Source organism: Myxocyprinus asiaticus, chromosome 21 (genome assembly GCF_019703515.2).
Source record: "Myxocyprinus asiaticus isolate MX2 ecotype Aquarium Trade chromosome 21, UBuf_Myxa_2, whole genome shotgun sequence".
Classification (NCBI taxonomy): domain Eukaryota; kingdom Metazoa; phylum Chordata; class Actinopteri; order Cypriniformes; family Catostomidae; genus Myxocyprinus; species Myxocyprinus asiaticus.
The window spans coordinates 27,934,579-27,958,714 of NC_059364.1; the positions used below are offsets into that span (position 1 = coordinate 27,934,579).

Sequence of the window (24,136 nt, forward strand, 5' to 3'; positions counted from 1 at the left end):
ATTAGTTTTTAATTACAGATGCCATTGTCGAAATTCACTATACACAGTCAGCCATGACACCTTTTTTGTAATTAATTTTTTTTAATTTTTTTTTATTGATTCCTACAAAACATATATACAAGAGCAAAAAAATACATATATATATATATGTGTGTGTGTGTGTGTGTGTGTGTGTGTGTGTGTGTGTGTGTGGAATCATTCAAACATTTAAACTCCACAACTGCCCCTCCCAATCCCCAACCTTGCCCTGACCCCCAACAAACATCCCTGTGGTTACATAAAATTATATACACATGATTATAGACACACATAAAAATAAAAAGATTAAAAAAGATATATACACTACTGTTCAAAAGTTTTGGGTCACTTACTCATTCTTTATTATTATTATTTTTCACATTTTAGAATAATAGTAAAGTCATCACAACTATGGAATAATAGAAATGGAAATATGGGAATTATGTTGTGACTAAACAAAATCCAAAATAAATCAAAACTATGTTATATTTTAGCATCTTCAAAGTGGCCACCCTTTGCCTAGATTTTGCAGAAATGTACTCTTGACATTGCCTCAACCAGCTTCTTGAGGTATCACCCTGGGATGCTTTTTAAACAGTATTGAAGGAGTTCCCATCTATATGCTGGACACTTAGTGGCTGCTTTTTTTAATTATTCAGTCCAAGTCATCCATTTCAAAAACTTTTTTTTTAAATAAAATTTTATTATGGTAATTAAATATATTAATATGTTGGCACAATTATATTTTTGTCTACAAAACTAATTTCAAACATTTAAGCATACGCCTTCAGATCAAAATGTTTTTAAGATCATGAGAAACTTTTCAGGAAAGTGACCCCAAACTTTTGAACGGTAGTGTATATAAAATAAAAAATATAATAATAATAATTACACATCAAGTAATGTCAGGTATCCGCCCCATTTCTCCTATAAACAAATTAAATTTTCCTAGCCTTCTAAATGACCCTTCTTCAAAGGTTGCCACGCTCCCCATCTCTGTGCACCACTCATGAAATGAGGGTGCTCCAGCCGACCTCCAACCCCTTAAAAGAACCTGCCTGGCAATCTTGACACTAGTTATGACCCAACCTTTTATGTGCTTATTCTCAACATCGATGACCGCCCCATTGCCCAAAATACAGAGTCTGGGGCAAAATGAAAGCCGAGTGCCCAATACATCACATACAAGACTCTGAACCTTCAACCAAAACTCCTGGATCTTAACACCCCCCAAAAGACATGGGTTATGTCTCCATCCTCTGATTGGCATCACCAGCAGGTGGGTGTGTATTTAAGACCAAGCCTATACAATCTAGAGGGGGGTCCAATAAAATCGATGTAAAATCTTGAATTGCATAAGGCGCACCCTTGCATCTCTAGATGCAGACTTGATGTTTGTTAGAATCCTAGCCCACTCTCCCTCCTCAAATACCAAGTTTAAATCTTTCTCCCATAATCTCTTGAGAGAGGTTGAAGCTCCATCCCCCAGACTCTGAATTAGCAGGGAGTAATACACTGATGCCTCATGACCTTTTCCAAAAGCAGTAATCACCACTCCCAGAGTATCTGGCGCTTTAGGGGGGTGTATGCTACTCCCAAAAATAGTACAGAGGAGGTGTCGCAGCTGTAAATATCTAAAGAACTGAGATCTGGGAATCCCAAAATGTTGAACCAGATTTTCAAAGGATCTCAAAACTCTCTACTCTCATATAGGTCACCGAGTGTAGTAACCCCCCTCACAGTCCACTCTGACCAGCAAAAAGGGGACTTATTAATACATAATTTGGGGTTAAGCCATAAGCTTGAGGAAAGATTTAGACACTCTGGACACTTTTGTCCATACCGAGTGTAAATGTGAGATAACGGGGTGTAACTTAACTTCTCAGATTAGTTTGATAGAAAGGCTTTTCAATAGTGAAATAGGGGCAACAACTTCCTGTTCAATACAAAACCAGGGAGGTGCTCTCTCAGGTGGAAGCGACCAATGAGCCAGATGTCTGAGACGAATGCATAATAATAAAAAAAAATCTTGGGTGGGCCTACCGCAGCTTTATTAATCAGCCTATGCATCTTACTGAAATGTAATCTGAGACGTTTCCATTCCAAATGAAGGACTTCACTATGCTATCAAATTGCTTGAAATAACAGAGGGGGACATTTGTAGGGAGTGACTGTAGCAGGTAGTTGAATTTTGGAATACAATTCATTTTAATGACATTAACCTTCCCAATCAACGATAAATGTAATGAGGCCAACCTGTCCACATCGCTTGAAAACTTTTTTATTAAGGAGTCAAAATTAACTAATTTTTGCTGGAAATAACAAATTTGCTCGAAATAAAATACCCAAATATTTAATGCCCTGTTTGGGAATAACGTTTTAGGATTTTGCAGATGCGATTCACCGAAAAGGGCTAAATAGTTGATCGCTTGTGATAGCCGAATGGCTTGCATGCACAGCACAAGTCTCGACACACTTTAATAGTGTTAAGCCTCCCATTCAGCTGATGAAAACACACTGCGTGATCATGAGGAAAGATTACATCATGATGTAGAATGGAATGCATGTGTAAGTAATATAAATAAAAAAGCCATTGACCAGGAAAATAAAAAATGGCACTCCATGTCAAAAAGACTGCCGACCCCTGAAATACGTCTTAGGTGACCACTTGTGTTCGGATTTTGAGGGGAGGGTCTCTGGAGTCTCTGACAACTTACATCAATCACTATGTGCCTCATGATAATTAACTGCAAAAAAGTCAGAAAAGACAAAGAAAGCGCAAACAAAACCATCGCGCTGTTTCTCTTAGATGTAGTTGAAATTTAATTTAAGCACAAAAACAACATTAAGAGAAAAATTATCCATTAATTTAGTGTAGTACCTGTGTTAGCGGAGCTTCAAATGTGTGTGCTTCTCATTTGTGTCACTGCATGTTGATATCAGACACACTGAAGAAGACGTGAAGTTATAGTGCTTGTGTGTGTATCTGCTTTTTCAAATTTTCCAATCTGACATTTTTTTCCTTTAAAGGAGCACGTAACTGACAAAATGTAAAACACTTGTTGTAGCACAGTGATTGATTGACAGGTGAGGGGTGATGCTACACTGCTGTCCAGAATGCATTCAGGACGGATAAGCATTTACACCTCAAATGCGATGTGGTCACATGCGTTTTTGACAACCTCTGTATGTGATTTTTGTGATCCAATCACAAAACATTTTAGACCCCATTTAGATTTAGTGCTGACCACTTTTGATCGAATCACCCGTAAAGCATCTTAATACCAGATGTAAACTGGGTCAAGAAGGCATACGATCACTTTATGTGATGAACAGACCGAAATTTAAGTTGTTATTAACTCTCACATACAGAGCCCAATTTAAATATGTCAATACGTCAATAACATCAATAACATCAATTCTCATTGGTTTGGTCACGTTTGATGTTACTGATGTACACTCACAACTGCTTTTTTATGGAAAAAATCGCGACATTCTTTAAAATATCTTGTGTCCCACAGAAGAAAAAAGAATGACATGAGAGTGAATAAATGATGACAGAATTAACATTTTGAGTAAAATATTCCTTCAATCAGTATAAACACTATTAAATGAATAGTTCACCCACAGTTCGGTCATCATTTACTCACCCTCATGTCATTTCCAAACCTGTATGACTTACTTTCTTCTGTGAAACACAAAAGGAGCTATTTAGAGCATAATGTCTAAGCTGCTCTTTTCCATACAGTGAAAGTGAACGGTGTCTATGGCTATTGAGCAATATTTTAAAGGCATACTTTTCAGTGAATAAAACATAAATTTCAGTCTGTTCCTCACACAAAGCTATCCTGTGGGTTTAAAAGAATTGAAAAAAATAATAATAATAAAATAAATAAAATAGAGCACAAGTCGCATAAACTACTTTAATGATGATTTTAATGGTGCTTTTTGTCCTTTTAGGAGCTTGACAATCCTGTTCCCCATCCACTTTCATTGTATGGAAGAGAGCAGTTCAGACATTTAGCTAAACACCCTATGAGACTACCATAAAAGACAGTAGTCCAGAGTTTACAATCTGATTAAAAAGCTCATCAACTTTATCAAAGCAAGATAAATTAGAAAGGGAGAAACAAAACATCTTCTTGCTTTAGGCTGCATCCCACAGTCTCTCAGGTAGGGTGTTTTGTAATTCTAGGAAGATTTTGAGACCTGCACTTCTAATTAAGATTGCGTTAAGAGCTGGAGGTAATATGCTAACCAAATGCACAAAACCACACAGTTTGGAAAAAAAAAGCACAACTAACTTTATTATAATAATTGTATTATTTCACCATAACAAGTTTTATGACCAAATAAAATCCAAACAAAAGTATAAATTGTGAAAGCAGAATAAGGCTAATTGGAATATCGTTGGTTATAATCTTTGGAACTAGTTTACCAGGCCAACTTGAGCTCCACTTTCTTTAGCACTTCTCAGATAAGTGCTTGTGTACCTTTTTATCTTTCTAATGTGTGGTGGCATATCCATCATCCTGACAGCCAATCAGGTTAGGGAGCCAGAGTGACACAGTTACTGTGACATCCAGACACAGAACATTTTTCAGAGGAAATAAATTGAAGGGGATAAAAAGGTGTTAAGAAAAGAAAAGAAAAGTAAGATGTTGCTACCACTGAACAATCTGACAGATGTTATTAATTAATGACATTTGCTTTTGTAAGATTAACGTCCTCTAATATGTGGATATTTAGACCAACGACTACAGTGTTTTACTAATATACAAACTTTATTCCATTTCACTCAGTATCTGACACCTGACACTATACATAAGCAGTGCTCTTCCAGCTCCAGGTAATCTATCTTCCTACAGAGATTAGTTTAACACACCTGTGTGTAATTGTCAAGTACATTGAAGACTAGCTGTTTCAGGTGTTTTATAAACAGATAACAGATTTTTTTTTTTTTTTTGTCTTTAATATGAGAACAAAATATCATAAATGTTTCATTCTGTGAGTTTAGCATAGCTGATAAACGAAGTTGATTAGTGTGTTTAAAAGTCAATATGAAATCAATATGACCCTCTTTATGTTCTTAAATCCTGGTCTTATTCTAAAGAAAATGTGTTTGTCTTCGTAAACTTTAATCTAAATCGAATAACTTTCCAGCTCCTCCAACCACCTGGCTCCATTTTGGTATGAAACACCCACTTTTCACGATCCTTTCAATTCCTGATGTATAAAATCAAGTCCAGTCCTACATTTTCTCTTGTTTAATATCCTGTTTCACTCAGAAATATATCAGATTGTAGAGGTAAAATGTGTTGCGAGTGATCTTTCACATTGACCTAAAAAAAAAAAAATCTAATTTAAACATTAAAGAAATTTATATATATATATATATATATATATATATATATATATATATATATATATATATATATATACACACACACACACACACACACACACACACACACTACCGTCAAAAGTTTTGAAACACTTACTCATTCTTTATATTATTATTATTAATATTATTATTTTATTTTTTATTTTTTCACATTTTAGGATAATAGTAAAGTCATCAAAACTATGGAATAACATAAATGGAACTATGGGAATTATGTTGTGACTAAACAAAATCCAAAATAAATCCAAATTGTGTTATATTTTAGCATCTTCAAAGTAGTCACCCTTTGCCTAGAATTTGCAGACATGTACTCTTGACATTTTCTCAACCAACTTCTTGAGGTATCACCCTGGGATGCTTTTTAAACAGTATTGAAGGAGTTTCCATCTATATGCTGGGCACTTATTGGCTGCTTTTCTTTATTATTTGGTCCAAGTCATCAATTTCAAAAACTTTTTTTTTTTTTTTGTTATAATTTATTTATTTTTTTAATTAAATTTTAGTTTTATAATGAAATAAATGAATATGGTGGCACAATTATATTTTTGTCTACTAAACTAATATCAAACATTTAAGCATACGCCTTCAGATCAAAAGATTTTTAAGATCATGAGAAACATTTCAGTCAAGTGTTTCAAAAATTTTGACCAGTAGTGTGTATATATATATATATATATATATATATATATATATAAAGACATTTGACAGTTCACAAAAACTTTTCCAGAGTTTCAGACAAAAAAGAGCTGTAACACGTACAGTAGATTAGGCATTTGATTTAGATATATTGGAGATAATAATTTTCCATTCATTGTACAGCTACAGATTCTTTTGGAGTACAGAAATAGTCTGTCATTCAAGCCAAAAACAGAGCACAGAAGAAGCAAGGGGCCTTCAGTGACAATGCTCCAAATCACTGCTGTTTACTGCTATAGAGGCATTTATAAACCAGTATGATTATTCATCCATGCTTTACACATATGGGGATATGTCTTAGTGACTGTTTTGGGTTTGTAAAATGATAGGGCATTTTGACCAAACCTTGCCTTTTCAGGCACTTGGTTTGAACTACAAGTTACTTTTGACAGAGAACCAGAATGTGAATGGACAGCCTGAAGATATGAAAGGGGGAGTGAGGAAAAAGAGATAGAGAGATATAAAAGGGGAAGGGTACAAAGTATTTGCACCAATCTCCCTCAAATGCCATGATGAATTACATCTGACACATCCCTCGCCTGCAGAGGACTAAATGCACACCAAACAACCATGCCCTATGGCATCTAGCTTCAACTTTTATATCTATCAACACACTCCCATGCACACACAATTGCAAAACAAAAGAGGTGTATTCACTATGCATACTGGATAATACTCTACTGTTTCCAATGTAGGCAAAAATCTGAATAGTAAACATTACATTTGTGTTGTCATGACCTCAGCCTTTGCGAATGTCAGAGCATACATGCTCACACACAAACACACACAATCATATCAACTTGAAACAAAATTATTGCACACATACATGGGAACACACTTATGCATATAAGATAAATGGATGATGTTAAAGTTATGATGTTACAATGCATTTTTTAGCAAAGTCCATTATTAATACATAAAGCTGTGTATCAAATAATAAAATAATAACATAAATTAAAATATGTGTATTATAAAAAACAGCAAGATAAATGCATACAAGCTTACCTCTATTTTAAGGTTTTCATCGTGTAATTATGTTCCTTAATGATAAGCCAACTGAAATGTAAAGTTTGGCATGATGTTATATGACATTTATGTTGCCTTGATAGCCCTGAAAATCCCTCAGAAAACAACACAGAAGAGACTGACAGCCTAACACGAGCCTCAATGTTTGTGCATAGCAGGTGGAGTGTTATTATTTCTACTTGGTAGGTGGCATCCAATTATTTTGCTTCATTTTGAGGCACTTTAAACACAACTGTGGTCACTCAGCTCTGTAATTTGACTGTCTAGATGTACAACAACTATAGCACTTAAATGGTAAAAAAATAATGCACTATTTATGACATGCAATGTCTTAATTTCAATCAGCTACAGAAATATACATATGGTTATGGCCTATTTAGTAATGCATAAGTAATAGAGTAATGCTGCAAAATTGTTCACCTTTGGTATTTTATATTTAAAAATTAAAAAACTAGTAAGATCAGAAGTAAGATCTGTGCATTCTGCAGTCCTTGTTAACTACAGTCTTTGTCATTCGTCTATGTGAGAAACTTTGAATATGGACTTCCATATGTTTTATCTGAGAATATTACTGTATTTCCCATTAAATGGGTAACATCATATAGTATGCAGACTTGAAGTATGAGGTGATGTGCATTTTCTTTAATGTAGAAGTACTACCTCTATCACAGTATGCTCTGACAGTAGTATACTCTACATTAGCAAATGGAGTTGTTGAGAGTGGCTTCCATACTCAAAAGTGGCTCAAAGGTTAGCCGAAGCCACAAAAAGCCTCTCGGGTTTGGCAAATCTAAGAGTGGGTGTAGACCAAAGTCTGTTTGACATCATACTTTGGTTAGACTGGTTGGTGTGAGAGCTGATCTTTGAACTTGAGTGCAGTTCTGCTGGAAAATAGGGTGCCTGGTGTATGGTACTTGGGGTTTGCAACCAGTATGAAAGCATTCGGACCTTACTTGTGGAACTGTTGATATATAATTTGCCGCCTATTATACTATAATAAATTTTTCATTGCTGCTAATCTCCACAGAAACTGCTTCGAGTGAGCTGCTCAGTCTTCACATCTCTTGCAATGTATCTGCACCAGACAGAAGTAAATGCCCTCTTCTGTGTTACATTTCTGTAGCAAAATCAAAGGTGCTCAAACATTCATATAAAAAAGTGAAGCCAGCTCCTTCTTCTTCCACATTATTACCTATACAGTGATGGACAGCTGCCGCCAATATTCACATAGCTTGCACATAGATGACACAAACATACTGCTGATCAGAGCCAAAAAAATACAATGTGTAAAGGATATTGGACCAAGTATTCGTGCCAAATGTGAAACAGCCTAAGAGCACAACATGACATGCATGCAATGCCTGGCCTAAACACAGCCAACACAATTAGATCTGTTCTGCTTATTCATCAGCTACCTTCATTAATGGGTTCATGAAAGTGAGGTTAATGCATCCTTGCATCTTCAGCAGCAAATTCTCAGATAATCAAAAAGAAAATTTTAGGATTCAAATAATGGCAATATGCATGCATATGGGACCCAAAAAACAAACAAAAAAAAAAAGTAAGAAATTATTAAAATAAAAATCTTGATCTAAAAAGTTGGATTTGTTCAAATGGATTTGTTAATTTACAGAAATACTAAGAATGAAGAGTGCATACCTAAAAAATGTGACAAAGAACTGCACCAGGTCCATGATGCTGCTGTGCTGAGAGAAGGATATCTGTTAGAAAAAAATAAGAAAAGTATTAACTAATCACATTATTACTACTCACACGAAATATCATGCAAAACCAGCAGTGAAGGATATCAAAATACTTCTATAATGGGACATATATTTTTGTTAAAAATTGACTGTGAATCTCTTAAAAATGATCTGGACTTTTGCACGAATGCCTCCTAAAATGTTAATTAAGCTTCATCTTAGTTATAATTAAAAAATACAAAAAACTTATTTGAACTGAGACATGGGCCATGTCAATTCAATAAATGTTTAAAACAAATCAACAAATGGCTTAAAATATATAGAAAAATTCAAATGACTATGCGTACTGGTCTAGGTGTCATAAAATACAGGTGTCATAAAAATACTGTTAAAACATGTTTTAAAGCTTTCTAAAAGAATAATAATAATAATAATAATAATAATAATAATAATAATAAAATAAATAAATAAAATCATTTAATTTAATTTAAATAATTGTTTAAGTTGTTGAAATAATTTAGCTTGAATTTGTTCAGGACTGTACTCCTGAACATAATAAATGTTTCTAATCAAAATTATCCCTTTTTGGCATGTGATTAGTGTTACTACAAATTCATGACATATTGGTTTTCTAAAACTTGGCAAGGTTTTTAAAAAAAAGCAGTGTAAATTTTCCCATACATAATAACTCAGGTTTTCATTTCAGGATATTAGATATTCACTCTCAAAACATTTTACTTCTACTGCAAGGCCCCAAAAATGAAAAGTATTTACACCAAGGTAGAAGCTTGGTATAATCACATCATCTGCTATCTTTCACATACTGAAAAGTAATTAAAAGTAAACTAATTAAACAACAGTAAAATTGTTATTCACTAAAATTAATTACTAAAATGTTAAGCAACTATGATTAGAACATTGTTAGTACAAGTACAACATTGAAACTGCTATCCTACTCAAAGTAAACACTCTATTAAAACTAAAATAAATACAAAGAACAAAGAGAAAAAAGTTAGCGAACACATTTCCAAAAATTACCAAAAGTGAATAAAAGGGCCCAAAAGCCACTGCGGAATGCCTGGGATGGCTAATTAATTGCATTACGTAAGCTGTGCTAATTCAGAACTAGACAGCATTTGAAATCACTGTTGTCCAGTAGATTAAGATCTCTCCCTGTCCTCCATTATGTAAGGTGTACAATCACAACGGTTGGTTATATAAAATGTGCTTGATTTCTCAGCTGTTGCAGCCAGCCCCAGAAATAAGATCATATGCTCCTGTCCATTATCTGATTAGTTTAGCTACATGAACGAATGATTTGCCTTTTTAATATCTGAAGGCACTCACATCGATTGCTTATGAGAATCCAATACATAATTCTCCCAACTATACCTATCTAAATCTTAATTTGCACTCTATCTCCATCTAAAAATCGACCATCTGATAAAAGAAAATGTCATTTTATGATTGATTTGTAAATGTCAGATGTTATCAGTTTGATTTATTTTTCAAGAGGCACACTTTAAAAGTTCAGGGGACAAAATGTGTTTGCTTAGTTTGAATGAGTTTTGCGTTTTTTTTTTTTTTTTTGTCTTGGGGGACACACTATTATCAACTGCAAATACAGAGCAAGGAATATACAGAGGCAATTACACACACACATGCGGGTGCACACACACAGTCAGAAGTCACATTGCGATGCTCTCTGTCATGCGCTGCACAGGAGGCAAAAACAGAGGATGTGTTCATGTGGGTGCCCGGGTGCAAAGTGTGACTAATACATCTTTTAGACATTTCAAATCGTCATAAATGTGCTTTTATTTCTGGAAGGATGAAAGAAGCATTATGACAGATGGAGAGAAGCATGTGTGTGTGTGCATAGGTGGAAGTAAGGTGGCTGGTCAGCCCATAAGTGATTTACTGGCATTTGCTTTTTGCAGTGAAAGTGCATGAGAGAAAGAAAGTGTTGAGAAAAGTGGATTTCTCTTGAAAGAGGGACTGGCCATTAGTGGAGCGATCTAGTGGCTTGGGCTGGTACCTTCACTTCACTTTACTGAAATGCTTTCTACTCCTACCCTACCTCTAACTTCAGCCTTTTACTGTACTCAGAACAGTACCCACACAAATTGAGACAACCACCATTTGGGAATACATTCCAATCTTTAACAGTGAGAATGAGAGCTGCTCATTGGCTACATGACAGGAAATGAGAACTGAATTGAAAATGCCTTTTAAATTACAATTAAATTCCTATATTTGAATTAAGGTAGCAAACATGATGCATACTTATAATTTGAATTTACATTTCCAATCAATTCAAATAAATTAATTTGAACAGGAACCACTTCTTAAATTCTGCATTTTGCCCAACCTTGCTATACTGTCCTAGTGGCATGTAGTGTATGTTGTAAGAGCTGAATGCTTTTTAATGGCTTGTTGTCTCCTTGTCAATTAAAATAATAAAAACAGTAACAAGCTCTGAGTTTCTCATGATGTCTTTGCCCATCGTCAGTATTTTTCTACCCATTTCAATCCAGCTTTAAGCTAATAACCCTGACTTCACCACTTCCATTAAAAAGCTCTTTGAGGACATAAAAGCACATTATGGGTATGCTAGCTGGCAGATTCCAAGCTCTCGCCTTTTCCCTGACCATGTAGATTCTAAATATCTATGGAAAAGTTTAACGACCTGAAGCCTCTGATTGATGGTCAGGCTCAGGAGTTTAGGCTCAAAGTTCAGTAAAGCTGAAGCATGTTAGTCTATAAAAGAGCACACGTCTCTGTTAGTGCCAGACCTCTGGTTTGCAGGCCTGTGTTATCTGGTCTCATAGTAGCTATGGCATTATACTGCATTTGAGATATAGTGCAAAAAAATAAATAAAATAAAAAATAAATTATATTTGATATCTATCTCTACAGTATACTTGGCAAAAATACACAAAAGGGTTGTTTTCAATCAGATCTCTGCCTTTCTCTCACAGAACAAGCTGCTAGACGACTATCAGTCAGGCTTCAAAAGTGGAAATTCCACCTAGACTGCCCTACTGTATGTCAATGAATCCATGAGACAAGATCCAGATCATCCGTCCTCTTTCTGCCAGACCTATCTGCAGCATTTGACACAGTCAACCATCAGATCCTCCTTTCCACCCTTTCTACTCTGGGCATCATAGGAACTGTGCTTGTCTGGTTAAATCCTATCTCTCAGGTAGGTCTTTCAAGATTTTCACTTTTCTTCTCTATATATAAAACATTACTGGGACCCATCAATCAGGAACACAGTTTCCATATCTGTCACTCACTCGACATTGTGTCAATGTAGTGACACTAGGGGTCACCCTTGGGAGCCCCAAACATCTCTGATCTTTGAGAAAAGGCCAGTGGGAATTGGCAAGTGGAATTTGCAGGCCACTCCCCCGGACATACGGGTATAAAAGGAGCTGGCTTGCAACCACTCATTCAGATTTTCTCTTCGGAGCTGAACGGTTGTGTTCAGCGAGCTGAATTACTCTGCCAATCCATCACCTCGAAAAGCTGTTGGATTTACAGCGCATTACAGCGGCTTCTCCCCCTCTTGCACCGGTGGAGTGCAGAGAACACCCCTGGGTGCTTCAGCATCCTAAAAGAGTATATTCTTCCTCTAAAAGAGTATATTTCCCTTCTAAAAGAGTGGCACTCACAGAAAGTGTCTTTTTAAAGATGTCTTTCCGTTTGTGTTTAATTCCTGGTTGCGGTCGTTATCTCTCCACTTCCGACGGCCACGATCGCTGTCTCACATGCTTGGGCGCTGCCCACGTGGAGACGGCGTTCATGGATGGGTCATGTCCTCACTGCGAGAACATGACCATGGCAACATTGCGGTCGTGGCTTTCCTTCCTCAGAGGGAAAGCCACCCCAGCGGCTCCCTACCGCGGTCCTTCTACCTACGGGTTTGAGGCCGCGTCGGTTAGCACTGGGGGCGATTTGTGGACCTCAAATGGAGCTTCTCCGCTGGGAAACCCCCCTTTGGACCTCCCATCCCCCAGCACGCTTGTTTGCCCTGGTCGAGTTCTGGGATGAGACTGCTGGCTCATCTCACGGTGAGTTCGCGATCTCATTCTGTGCTCGCAAAGTGGACGAGCTTTCGATCGCAGCATCGGAGAGCGGGCTCGTCCAGTCTGACACTGAGGACTCAACGGAGCTGGCAGCCATGCTTGCCTGGGCGGCTGCGAGCGTCAGGCTGAAGTGGAACTCTCGCGGCTCGACGATTGGTTCCTGGGCTCAGAGCGCCACTCACAGCCGCGCCCCACCCTGGCTCCTTTCTTCCCGGAGGTGTATGATGAGCTCACGAGATTGTACCAGGCACCTTTCACTGCCCAGACCCGATTTATGGGCTCCTCCGCTCTCAGTACCCTCGACGGTGGGGTTGTCAGGGTTACTCGGCGATTCCCCAGGTGGATAAAGCGGTTGCAGTACACTTGTGCCCGCAAAATACCGGCACCTGGCAGAACCGTCTGCTTACGTCGTCACTGGCGACTAAGGCCTAAGGTGCTGCTGGAAAGGTCGCCTCCACCCTGCACGCCATGGCTTTCCTGCAAGTGAACCAAGCCAAGGCACTGAGAGAACTGCACAAGGGTAGTTCTGACCCGGGATTGATGCAGGAGCTGCGCTCGGCGACCGATCTCACCCTCCGGGCAACGAAGGACATGGAGCGGTCTCTCGGGCAGGCGATGTCCACCCTGGTGGTCCAGGAGTGCCACCTTTGGCTCAACCTGGCCGAGATGAAGGAGGCTGACAAAGTACGATTCCTTGATGCCCCCATCTCCCAGGTTGGCCTATTCGGCAACACTGTCGAGGCACCGCACCTTTATGGCAGGCATGGCGCTCCGGATGGGTCATTGACACCATCGCTTTGGCATATCACGCCCAGGACGTGCCACCCCCCTTGGGGCTATGAGCACACTCTACTAGGAATGTGGCGGCCTCCTGGGCTCTGACCAATAGCACCTCTTTAGCAGACATCTGCAGAGCAGTGGGCTGGGCAACACCCAATACCTTCGCGAGGTTCTACAATCTCCGGGTTGAGCTGGTCTCGTCCCGTGTGTTGTCAGGTATGAGCAGGTAAGTTGTGGGACAGCTGGCCAGGTGTATCACTTGCGTATAGCGCCTTTCCCCTCCAGGAGGCGAAGACGTGTGCTTTTTACCCCCAGTCGTGTTCACGAAGTCGTGGACCCTGGATGTCCTTCCTCCTTTGCCCTGTGGCAGACGAGTTTGCGGAGAAACTCAGTATGTGTGCTAACTTGGCCCTGTACTGGGGTAGGTGCTCCACATGCGCTGGTTGTCCGTGTGATGTATCTTCCGCGAGACGGTTCCCCCGTTGGTGAACCCGCATCTTCCTTGTGCAGAGACCCCTCTGCCACCGGTCGCCATGTTGTAGAGCTCTTCCCCCCTGGGTAGCACCTACCACGGGGACTTCTCCACATGAGACACTGCCGACAAGTCTAGGTAAGACCATGTGATGTATTTCCACACAATTTCCTTCCCCTCGGGCAGGGTGTGGTCTCTGCGGTGTCTTCCCCTTGGGAGTGACACCCCCCCCCCCCCCGACGTGGACGCTATATGGCCCCCCACGGCTGGGGCAGCCGGTCCCCATTTTTTGGGCAGTCGACTTGTCCCCGAGGTGCAGGGGACTGTACGACACTCGTAAGAGCATTGGGGGAGGTTACGTGATGGCCGGGTGTGCTGGCTACGAGGCACACAATGGTCTGCCCATCTCACACCGCCAGTTCACGTAACACAGTTTGGCTAGTTGTGGCATTTTGTATAGGGTCCCCTAGTGTCACTACATCGACACAACGTCGAGTGAGTGATAGATAGGGAACATCCTGGTTACTTTCGGAACATCCGTTCCCTGATGGAGGGAAAAAGACATTGTGTCCCTCCTGCCACAACACTGAACTACCCATTGAAATGGCCGGGACCTTGTCTCAGCTCCTCAGCACAAAACCTGAAAGAGTGGTTGCAAGCCAGCTCCTTTTATACCCGTATGTCCAGGGGAGTGGCATGCAAATTCCACTCGCCAATTCCCATCGGCCTTTTCTCAAAGATCAGAGGTGTTTGGGGCTCCCAAGGGCGACCCCTAGTGTCACTACATCGACACAAATTCTCGTTCCCTCCATCAAGGAATGGAGGTTATGAACGTAACCAGGACATTTTCTTACCACTGCTACGCCGATGACACACAGCTCCACCTGTCTTTTCAGCCTGACGACCCCATGGTGACAGCCTGGCAGATATATCGGCCTGGATGAAGGACCACCACCTTCAACTGAACCTGGCAAAGACCAAGCTCCTCGTCTTTCCAGCCAACCTTGCTGTTGAGCACAGCATCACTGTTCAGCTGGGTTCACAATAACACCATCCAAAATGGTCATAAACCTAGGGGTAACCATCGACAACCAACTCAATTTCACAGATCATATCACAAAAATATCCCGATAATGTAGATTTGCTCTCAACAACATTAGAAAGATAAAACCCTTCCTCTCTGATCATGCCACACAACTCCTTGTTCAGTCTCTTGTCAAATCTAGAATTTAAGCTGGCCTTCCAGCATGCGCAACAAGGTCTCTGCAAATGATACAGAATGCAGCAGCATGGCTGGCTTTCAATGAACCCCTCTTTGTCTCTCTACACTGGCTGCCAGTTGCTGCACGTATCAAGTTCAAGGCTCTGATGCTTGCATTTAGAACAGTCACTGGGTCTGCGCTAGCTTACCTAAAATAATTCATGCAAAGCTACATCCCCACCAGAAGGCTTCGGTCTGCAAATGAGCAGTGCCATGTGGTACCAATACAAAAAGGCACCAAATCTCTTTACCGGACTTTCAGCTTTACTGTAACTCTGTGGTGGAACGACCTTCCCAACTCAATCAGTGAAGCAGGCTCCCTCTCTGTCTTCAAAATACTGCTAAAGACACAACTTTTTCATGAGCACGTAACCATGTACAAATAATAATAATAATAATAATAATTGCACTAATTGGTTTTAGCTAATACTTTTCTAATGTAATTAAAACTTTGTAATGCAGCAATTTCGTACCACTAGCTCCTTAAGATGAATCTCTTATGTTGTATCCTTCCTCATTTTGTAAGTCGCTTTGGATAAAAGTGTCTGCTAAATGAATACATACGTTTAAGAATTAAACCAAACAGCCATTCTATCCATTAGATCTTAAATATTTAATGCAATAATATACAGTACACATTTAATAAAATTAATTAAGGTATTTTTTCACACTAATTAAAATGTTCACTAAATGAACACAAGAATGATATTTAATAATTTATTTTATTTGCACCAACATACCCATACATACTTATAAAGAGCAATTTTAACTACACACATATATATATATATATATATATTTTTTGTTTACTAAAACATTTCAATGAATGGAAAAAATGCTGCAGAGGGACTTCAATTAAAATGTCTAAGTGATGATGCAAACAAATGATCAAATCAAAGTTTTAAATGAACTCACTGAAAAGGGTAACTTGAACTGATTTACAGAGATGAATCAAACTTAACAACTCTGATGCCATTTTTTTCTACTGAAGTTTAAATCAGAGACAGTATTTGTACATTTACAAGTAAAGGCAACCCAACAATTTTCCTGTAATTTACCTGTTTGAATGTGTGGAAGGGGCTATTGTGAATATATTTGGAATATTCGATTCGTCGCCCAGCTTAGGTGAATAGAGGTAGTAGGCAGGGGCAGGTTTACGATTTCTGAGGACCCAAGCAACCGACCAAGCCGGGGCCCCATTTAGAAAATTTTTGCTTAACAAATTACATAAAATTGATTTTAAATCATAATTTTAAATTCATCCTATAAGCTGTACATTCAAAATGTTTAATGAAATAAAAATCTAGTTGAATATAATGAATGCAAGTTTTCCAAAAAAAGCAATATTTACCTACATATATTTTTACAAATCACTTTTTTTTTATATATATCAGTGTGCACTACTTCACCCAGTAACATTTTGGAATTTAGTTGGTATTTATTAATATTATAACCCATCAATTACAATATTTATTTTAACATGATGCAGTATTATTATTATTACTTTGAGGATTTGTTTTACATATTATTATTATATTCCTGTCTTATTTACTTTACTTTCACCTGGAGCTTATATTCTGACACTGCAGTGTATTGTTCACCATGTTGCAAAAGGCTGTATTTTATGTAAGCATTGTAGGCAACATTCGTAACAGTAACAGTAAACACACAAGGCATGGCGGACCATCAGCACTCTAAACAATGCTGTTTATCAAGTGCTGAAACTTTGCTTGGTGCAGAACAATCTGGAATAATGTTAAACACTGTAACAGTCACCTCTTTGCAACCTGAACGTTAAATCTTCGTGACACCTGCGCTAAAAACAATCTAGACGCAGTGCAATGAATGAATCACAACGCAGGTGTCTCGACATGCGTTTTTGAAATCTGAAGTTCTTATTAACTTCAAACAGTGTCTAAAAATGTGCCGGTCACTGCGTGAGATACTGAAGAAACAGCAAGACGTGGTGCAGAAGTCAAGGACTTTCATCGAGCGCATTTACATAGGAAAACAATGAAAAAACAGAGCAGACGCACACAAAAATACATTTGGTGTGAACGGCCCCTAACTCATCCGTTTGCGCGTATCTGAGTGTGTGAGTGAAACAAGTTCGGAAGGCCTATATATATTTTTTCATAAATTACAAACCCAAAGTCCTACTGACCTGAACCTAGCAGCTTCTAACGTGAACCGCTCTGAGAGCGCTGACAATGGCATGTTCACGCATGTACCCAGAACAACATGTCTGATCAGTAACCCAGAGCCTTAGCTGCTGAGCCACCACTGCCCCTCAGTGGTGATTACTAATTGTAGACTATGTGCATCAATTAAGATAATTCTCCACCTCCATAGTAACTACGACTGTAACTACTTGCAGTGAATGGAAAAAGAGCAACACACTCTCACGGTGAAATAGTCAGGATTCGTACAACTTTTCTAAATTTGGCTAATTTGTATGATATCATGCAAAGGTTTGAATTCCTACGACTTTCACTACAGCCAATGACGTCGCTGGACATCGTTTCCATCAAATACGCGACAATTACTTGCTTCTGTCACACACAACAGCTTCCTATCATGTTTACACACTCTACTGATTGGTTAAGTTTAGATAAGGGGTATAGGTTAGGGCATAATATTAATAAGTATGTCCTTAAGCCTCGTGTGCGGAATTCACACTTACTTCCACATTAGACATCCGGGAATTTGCATGTGAGAAAGTCGTTCGAGTTTATGCGAACAACATCGCGCGAGACCATACAAAATAGCCAACTCGTAAATTATGTAAGACTTTTCATGAGATAGGGTAGAAAAAGAGACAAAAAACAAACCAAAAATCCACACTTTTAAATTGATTGACTTTTGTTCACTGTTCCTTTCTTGCTTGTCAGAGACAGTGCATATAGTACAGCAGGCAGTGTCTCTTTTCCGTAGGAGTCTTATGGATTTGGAACAATATAAGAGTGGGTAAATGATGACAGAATTTTCATTTTTTTTGGACTATCCCTTTAAGAGTCCTAATATTTACAGATCATTAGGTGTAACTTGATACAGCGCAAGCATGATGGCACTATTGAAGGTGTGGTTCAGAAGGAAGAGACCATCTGCAGCGATCTGACACTGAAGAGCTTTTTATTACTCAAAATGTATTACTCAAGTTATTACTCTTTGTGTTATTGAATACTTTGAACCATATTTTGGAACTACATTCATTGTATTTATTCAAACATTTTTTTTGTCCCTTCCTTTATTTTGTCCTTCATTTCCTTTATTTCTTTATTTACTTCACAGTACTATTTTCTATATTGTCTAATTTTAATTTTAAATCTCACTCTCAGAATGGCACGCTACCCATACTACTCTTACTGCTTCTGTCATATCTGTTATATGGTAATATGCCATTCTGAACTCGGCCACAGAAAGAGAGTGAGCGAGAGAGAAAGAGAGATAGAGAGATCAGTAGTTGTACAGATGGTGCATTAACATTCATGACAGAATCGAATTACTGCAGTGAGATATTAGTTAAATATTATGCACACCTACAATATTCAAATGAGCACCATATTTATAATCAGTCAGAAATTCCACATGCAGATATGTGGATTACCTATATTATCTGAGGCAGAATAAACTAATTTTAAACTTGTATGACATGTTAAATCATACAAACGGAGGATATACATATACTTTGAATACTTTGCACGATGTCAGGTTTTGGTGATCTATGCACATACAGACATTTATACTAAATTGTATTGACACTGCTGCTGGAGCAAAAAGTTAATTTTGTTTCTCACTGTCTGGATTGGAATTTGAAAGTAGTTTTATTTTTTTGTTTGTTTGTTTTTTTTTTTTTTTTGCATAATTTCATGCACACTTGAGAACAGTACAAGTTTGTTTAAAAATAAATTTAAATTGAAAATAGAATAAGGCTGAATTTACATATAAGAACATTAATAAGTATTTAATAGTAAATTGTATTTATCAGGAACTTTAAAATAATCCTAGAATACACCCGTTCTGTAGATTGCCTGATGAATAATATAAAATTTAATAACATACAGATTACACTTTCAGTAATCTCTAGCTCAGGGATATATAGCTGGAGTTCCAGGAGGACCAGTCTCCAAATATTTCCTCCCAGCAAAGGTCCGGACAATACTTACTTATACAGATTCAATAGCCAATGTGGCTTAAATGGCTATGAAATAATATAAGCAGTGTGCATTTTTTTGGAAATTGAGTTATTATGATTTTCCAAGTTGACAGCAATATTACTTTGTCAAAGAAATAAATTATAAAATAAATTATAAATAGAGTGTTTATAGCTGTATCCTAAATTGCACCCTATTCCCTATATACTGCACTATATGAGGTGTCATAAATTTTGTACTACTTTCTAAATTCTTAGAGAATGATTTCACTCTCTACATAGTTCACTCTTTCATACCCATAATGCATTCAGATTTATAGTGATATATTTTTTTTTAAATATGTATATTACATTTTGTTGTTTCTTATTTTAATAACTATGAACAAATAGGCTATATTAAACATGACACACAAGCAAAAACTGCTGTATCATATCCATGAAACCAAAAATAAGACAAAGCAAAATTTTATAGTTATATAGTTATTATTTTAATTTTATTTTATAATTTTCCAATCTAATGTACATGTAAGATTAAATACATTGAGCTGTTTAACTCTTCGGTTCACAGTATTAGAGGGAACAGAGTCAACGAGTGAGCAATTTTGGACACAGCATATGAAGTAATCTCTGGTGTCATGGCCTTCTTGTATTCTGGAACACTGAGCACTTAGCTTTACCTATCCTGTTTCACCCCTATTAAAGTGATTCTGCTGTGGTAAAGCTATCAAAAGATATGGCACCACTGTGTTTTTGGTTAACATTTCCAATTTTCCCTTTATCCAAAGAGACTTATTCAGATGTCTGAGATGGACAGAGGCTGAGGTAGACCGCACACTGTCTGTCAGAAATTAGATTACCAAAGGCATTCTATTTAATGATATCCACTGCACTGGGGAAAATAAGTGACTTCTGTGTGCAGAGAAAATCAAATCATTCTCCATTCCATGTTCCAGAGGGGCCACGGCAGCCATTGAGGCCATGCAGCATGGAAAGCCGACCAATCAGCAGAGCTAGTGCTGCCCACCGTGGGATTGAAGAGGATAATCATTGCACAGAGAAGTGTTGTTAAAGAGGAACATTATTAACAATGGGGATAAGCTGAACCACTGCATTAAACTGATTAACTTTAATTAATAGATCCCTTTGAAATAATCCTTGCAATACTATAAAAAAAGTAAGAAAATAATCAAGTATTCAGGATGCAAGATAGGGGCATCATAGTCTCCACCTCAGACAGCACTTCCACAGATCATACAGAGTCCACTTTTTGACCGTCTGATGCATATTACACAAACTGGCAAGTAATTTCTTAATCTGGCAAACTCAAATCTGATTGGCTGGCTTCATGTAGTTCTGGGAGATAGGATGCATAGCATATGAATATGCCTTTTTTCTCACTATATAGTATGCCAAAAGCAGTATGTCAAATGATTAATGTCTGAATCCTCAGTATTCATAAAATAGCGATTATGAAGTGTGCATCAACTGGACACTTTCTATTCAAACAATTCCAAACAATTAATAAAACAACAACAACAACAACAAAACGGTAGAGAACTGGGAGTCAGGCCATTTTCAACTGTAAGTGCTATATATACAATAAAAGATGTTCCTTGTGCTTCAATTGTACTTGTTTAACAAAACCAGACTAAATTATTTGCATGGATGTTACTATGTAATAAATTCAGATCACAAGATGTCCGGGAATACCTAAATAACATACTTTTTTAACGGCCAAGAAGTAAGTCCTTCATCAAATGCAGTACATACTCTGACAGAACCCAAATTGGGAGGCATCTTTCTTCTTGAATACAAATTACCGGGCTGTTTAAGGAAGAACTCATCACTGGATTTGTCTAAGTATGCCAGGTAAGTGGAATCAATTATTTTGTTGTTGTTGTTGTAAGAGGCACATATAACCAAGTAGATATTAAACAGCAGAACTGTATCTTCCGCTTTGTTTTCTGATTTATAGGATCAGTGCTTATTTCTTCTGGATGGACATCCATCCCCTCCCATTAAAAAGTGAATTGTAGTTTGAGTGACTAAGATGATATTGCCACTTACTCTATGTTGAGGGGTGTTAAGGGTTTTCTTTGTGCTTATTTAATTCACTCATGCATGACGATTATGTACAGTAAACAAAAAGGATTTGCTTTGTCATATTCCAATTATTGACAATAAATTAAAACAATTCCTCTACCCCTCTTCTGAATGGCAATGTATTTTATTTTTAATGTGTGCCTGAAACCATCTAAAAAAAAAATAAATAAAATAAAAAAAAAAACCCTGCACCTGTTCTCATTTGCAATTACAAATTCTTTAAAAAAGTAGTACTTAACGCACTCACACATATCAATGGTTGAAGGAGCAGCCCACTGTGGATGAGGACAGCAAAATTCTGGAGGGGTGAGGAACGGGGCCACAGTGACAGACTAAATAAAAGTCTGTTCCACTAGGATGGGCAAATCCCCTCTTGCTGTGCCCCCAAACCAGCCCTAGCTCTAAGATGATGTCATCCCGAGACTGGGGAGTTCACCCTGGGGGAGCAGAGCGAGTGAGGGCAGGAAATGATTTCATCACTGCAGTAGCCATTCCAAAGCCGTGCAGCCTCCCTCAGATCAGCATTACACATGACTATCTCGACTCTCCTACTGTTACTTATTAATGACTAAAGAACCAGGCTTATTTGATCTGGATTAAACCTGATCAACAGGTAATTTTAAACCACGAACAATGATTAACAAGATAACACAAATGGAAGTATGGGGATTACATAGTTACCAAAAATTTTTAAGCAAATCCGAATGCTTATAAATTAGTTTCTTAAAAGTAGCCTCCCTTTGTCTAGATGGGCATTTTCTCAAACAGATTCATAAGGTATCAACCTAGGATGCTTTTTAAATAGTAGTGAAGGAGTTCCCATGTGCTGTATAATGGGCTTGTTGGCTGCTTTTCCTTTACTATTTGATCCGACTTAAAAAAAAAAAATGTGTCAAAAGGATTTTAAGATAAAAAGAAGCATAAATTCAGTCAAGTGTGTCCAAGCTATTGACTTGTAGTGTGTATATATAAATATATTCATATTCATCCATATAGAGACTAAAGGATGTTTTGAAATAAGAAGCAAAACAAGACACTTTTTAAGTTCACATACATCTGCTTATTTGTTCTCTTCTTGTTTGTTCTTTGTGGAGGTGAGGGCGTGGTCGAGCGCCCGTCTGGGGAGAGAGAAAGCGGTAAGGACATCCACCTGGGATGAATTGTGACTAATTACCATCTCTATGTTCACAGTGAGAGTCGGGGGAGATAAAAAGACGGCCAGTTCAAAGAGAGAGGACAGAGAGGGGAGAGAGGAGCTCGCCGGACCTAGATACGCCATCAAGTGGTCCTCGGCCCTCTGTCCTGCTTATGTCCGTGATGCCAGGTGACGGCACTGGACCCCTTACCCGTTCCTTCCGATTGCCGGTTGACACGGTGCTCCAGCGCCACCGGATCGAACACTCCCTCGGCGTCACGACCCCCAGTCAGCGATGAGGACTCCTAGGATGGCGCATCCTTCCTTCTTCCCAGGCTTCAGCACCAGTGTAACAATTAAGATGGTAAGAAGGAAGCTGGGACCGGCTTGACAAACACACAGACATTTTATGACACTTTTCAGTGTATAAATAAACAAAAACATGCACTGCTTTTCAGCCAGCTGTGTCAAATCATAAAGACATTCAGACACGCGGACAAGCTTCATACATCTCTCTCTCTCCTCTGCTGCTGTGTACTCTCCTTAAATACTCCTGCCGCCCCTCGCTGGAACGCGAGGCCGGTGTGGCACGCAGGTGGAAGTCATTTGCCACTTATCTTCCAGCCTTGGTCTGCCCAGATGCCGCTTGGCTCCACCCTGCTCACCATATTCTTATTCAGAGGGTAAACGAGAGGTGAAATCTGTTATAAATGGAGAATCTCTGCCAATATGTGACATGAAAGAGATAAAGAGAGTGAAAGCGAAGGAGAGAGTGACTGTAGGCAGCGGAAATGCAAAGACTGAGGGTGATGAATTCAGCACACAGCTCCAACTGTGATAGCAATCACACGTCTGTCAGCAGCCCACTTCAGCCACAGGGCCAAAAGCGACACATATCTCATCCCCGCTTCTTTCTGTGTGGACACAGCAGTCTAGATCTACACTAATAACGCACATAAAGTAAGCCCTTTTCAAATGGGACGACATAAATGAGACAATATGAAATACTCTCTTGTATTAGATTTGCTTGCTACCATGCACAACCTTCACTGACAGGCATGAGCACAAAGGTTAAATACTGTAAGAGCTTTAGACCCATGTGGACGAGACACAGGGAATAATAGAAAACACATTTTGAAGCATTAGTTGAAATAGCAATCTTTCTGTATCACTTTGTATAAACAAAGATAAAGACATTGTGCACGGCATGCCCACAGACCACCGAAGTCTGTTTATTTACCATTGGATGCATTATTGCACAAAAAAATGCAAGTCCTGGATGAAATCACCA

General features: G+C 38.5%; 1 protein-coding gene across 2 annotated transcripts in view; it reads right to left on the reverse strand.

Moving 5' to 3' along the window:
• Positions 1-24,136, reverse strand: part of atrnl1a (attractin-like 1a) — a 398,015-nt gene that overhangs the window by 140,173 nt on the left and 233,706 nt on the right. The window contains exons 26-27 of one of the 2 annotated variants that reach the window (XR_007892410.1): positions 8,804-8,865; positions 7,124-7,174 (exon numbers count right to left, since the gene is read on the reverse strand). Coding sequence is in view for 1 of the 2 variants with exons in the window: in XM_051648603.1 (XP_051504563.1) it covers positions 8,804-8,865 (62 nt within the window). In the remaining variant the exon portion in view is untranslated. The remainder of the gene's footprint in view (positions 1-7,123; positions 7,175-8,803; positions 8,866-24,136) is intronic. The other variant, XM_051648603.1, reaches the window with a different exon arrangement.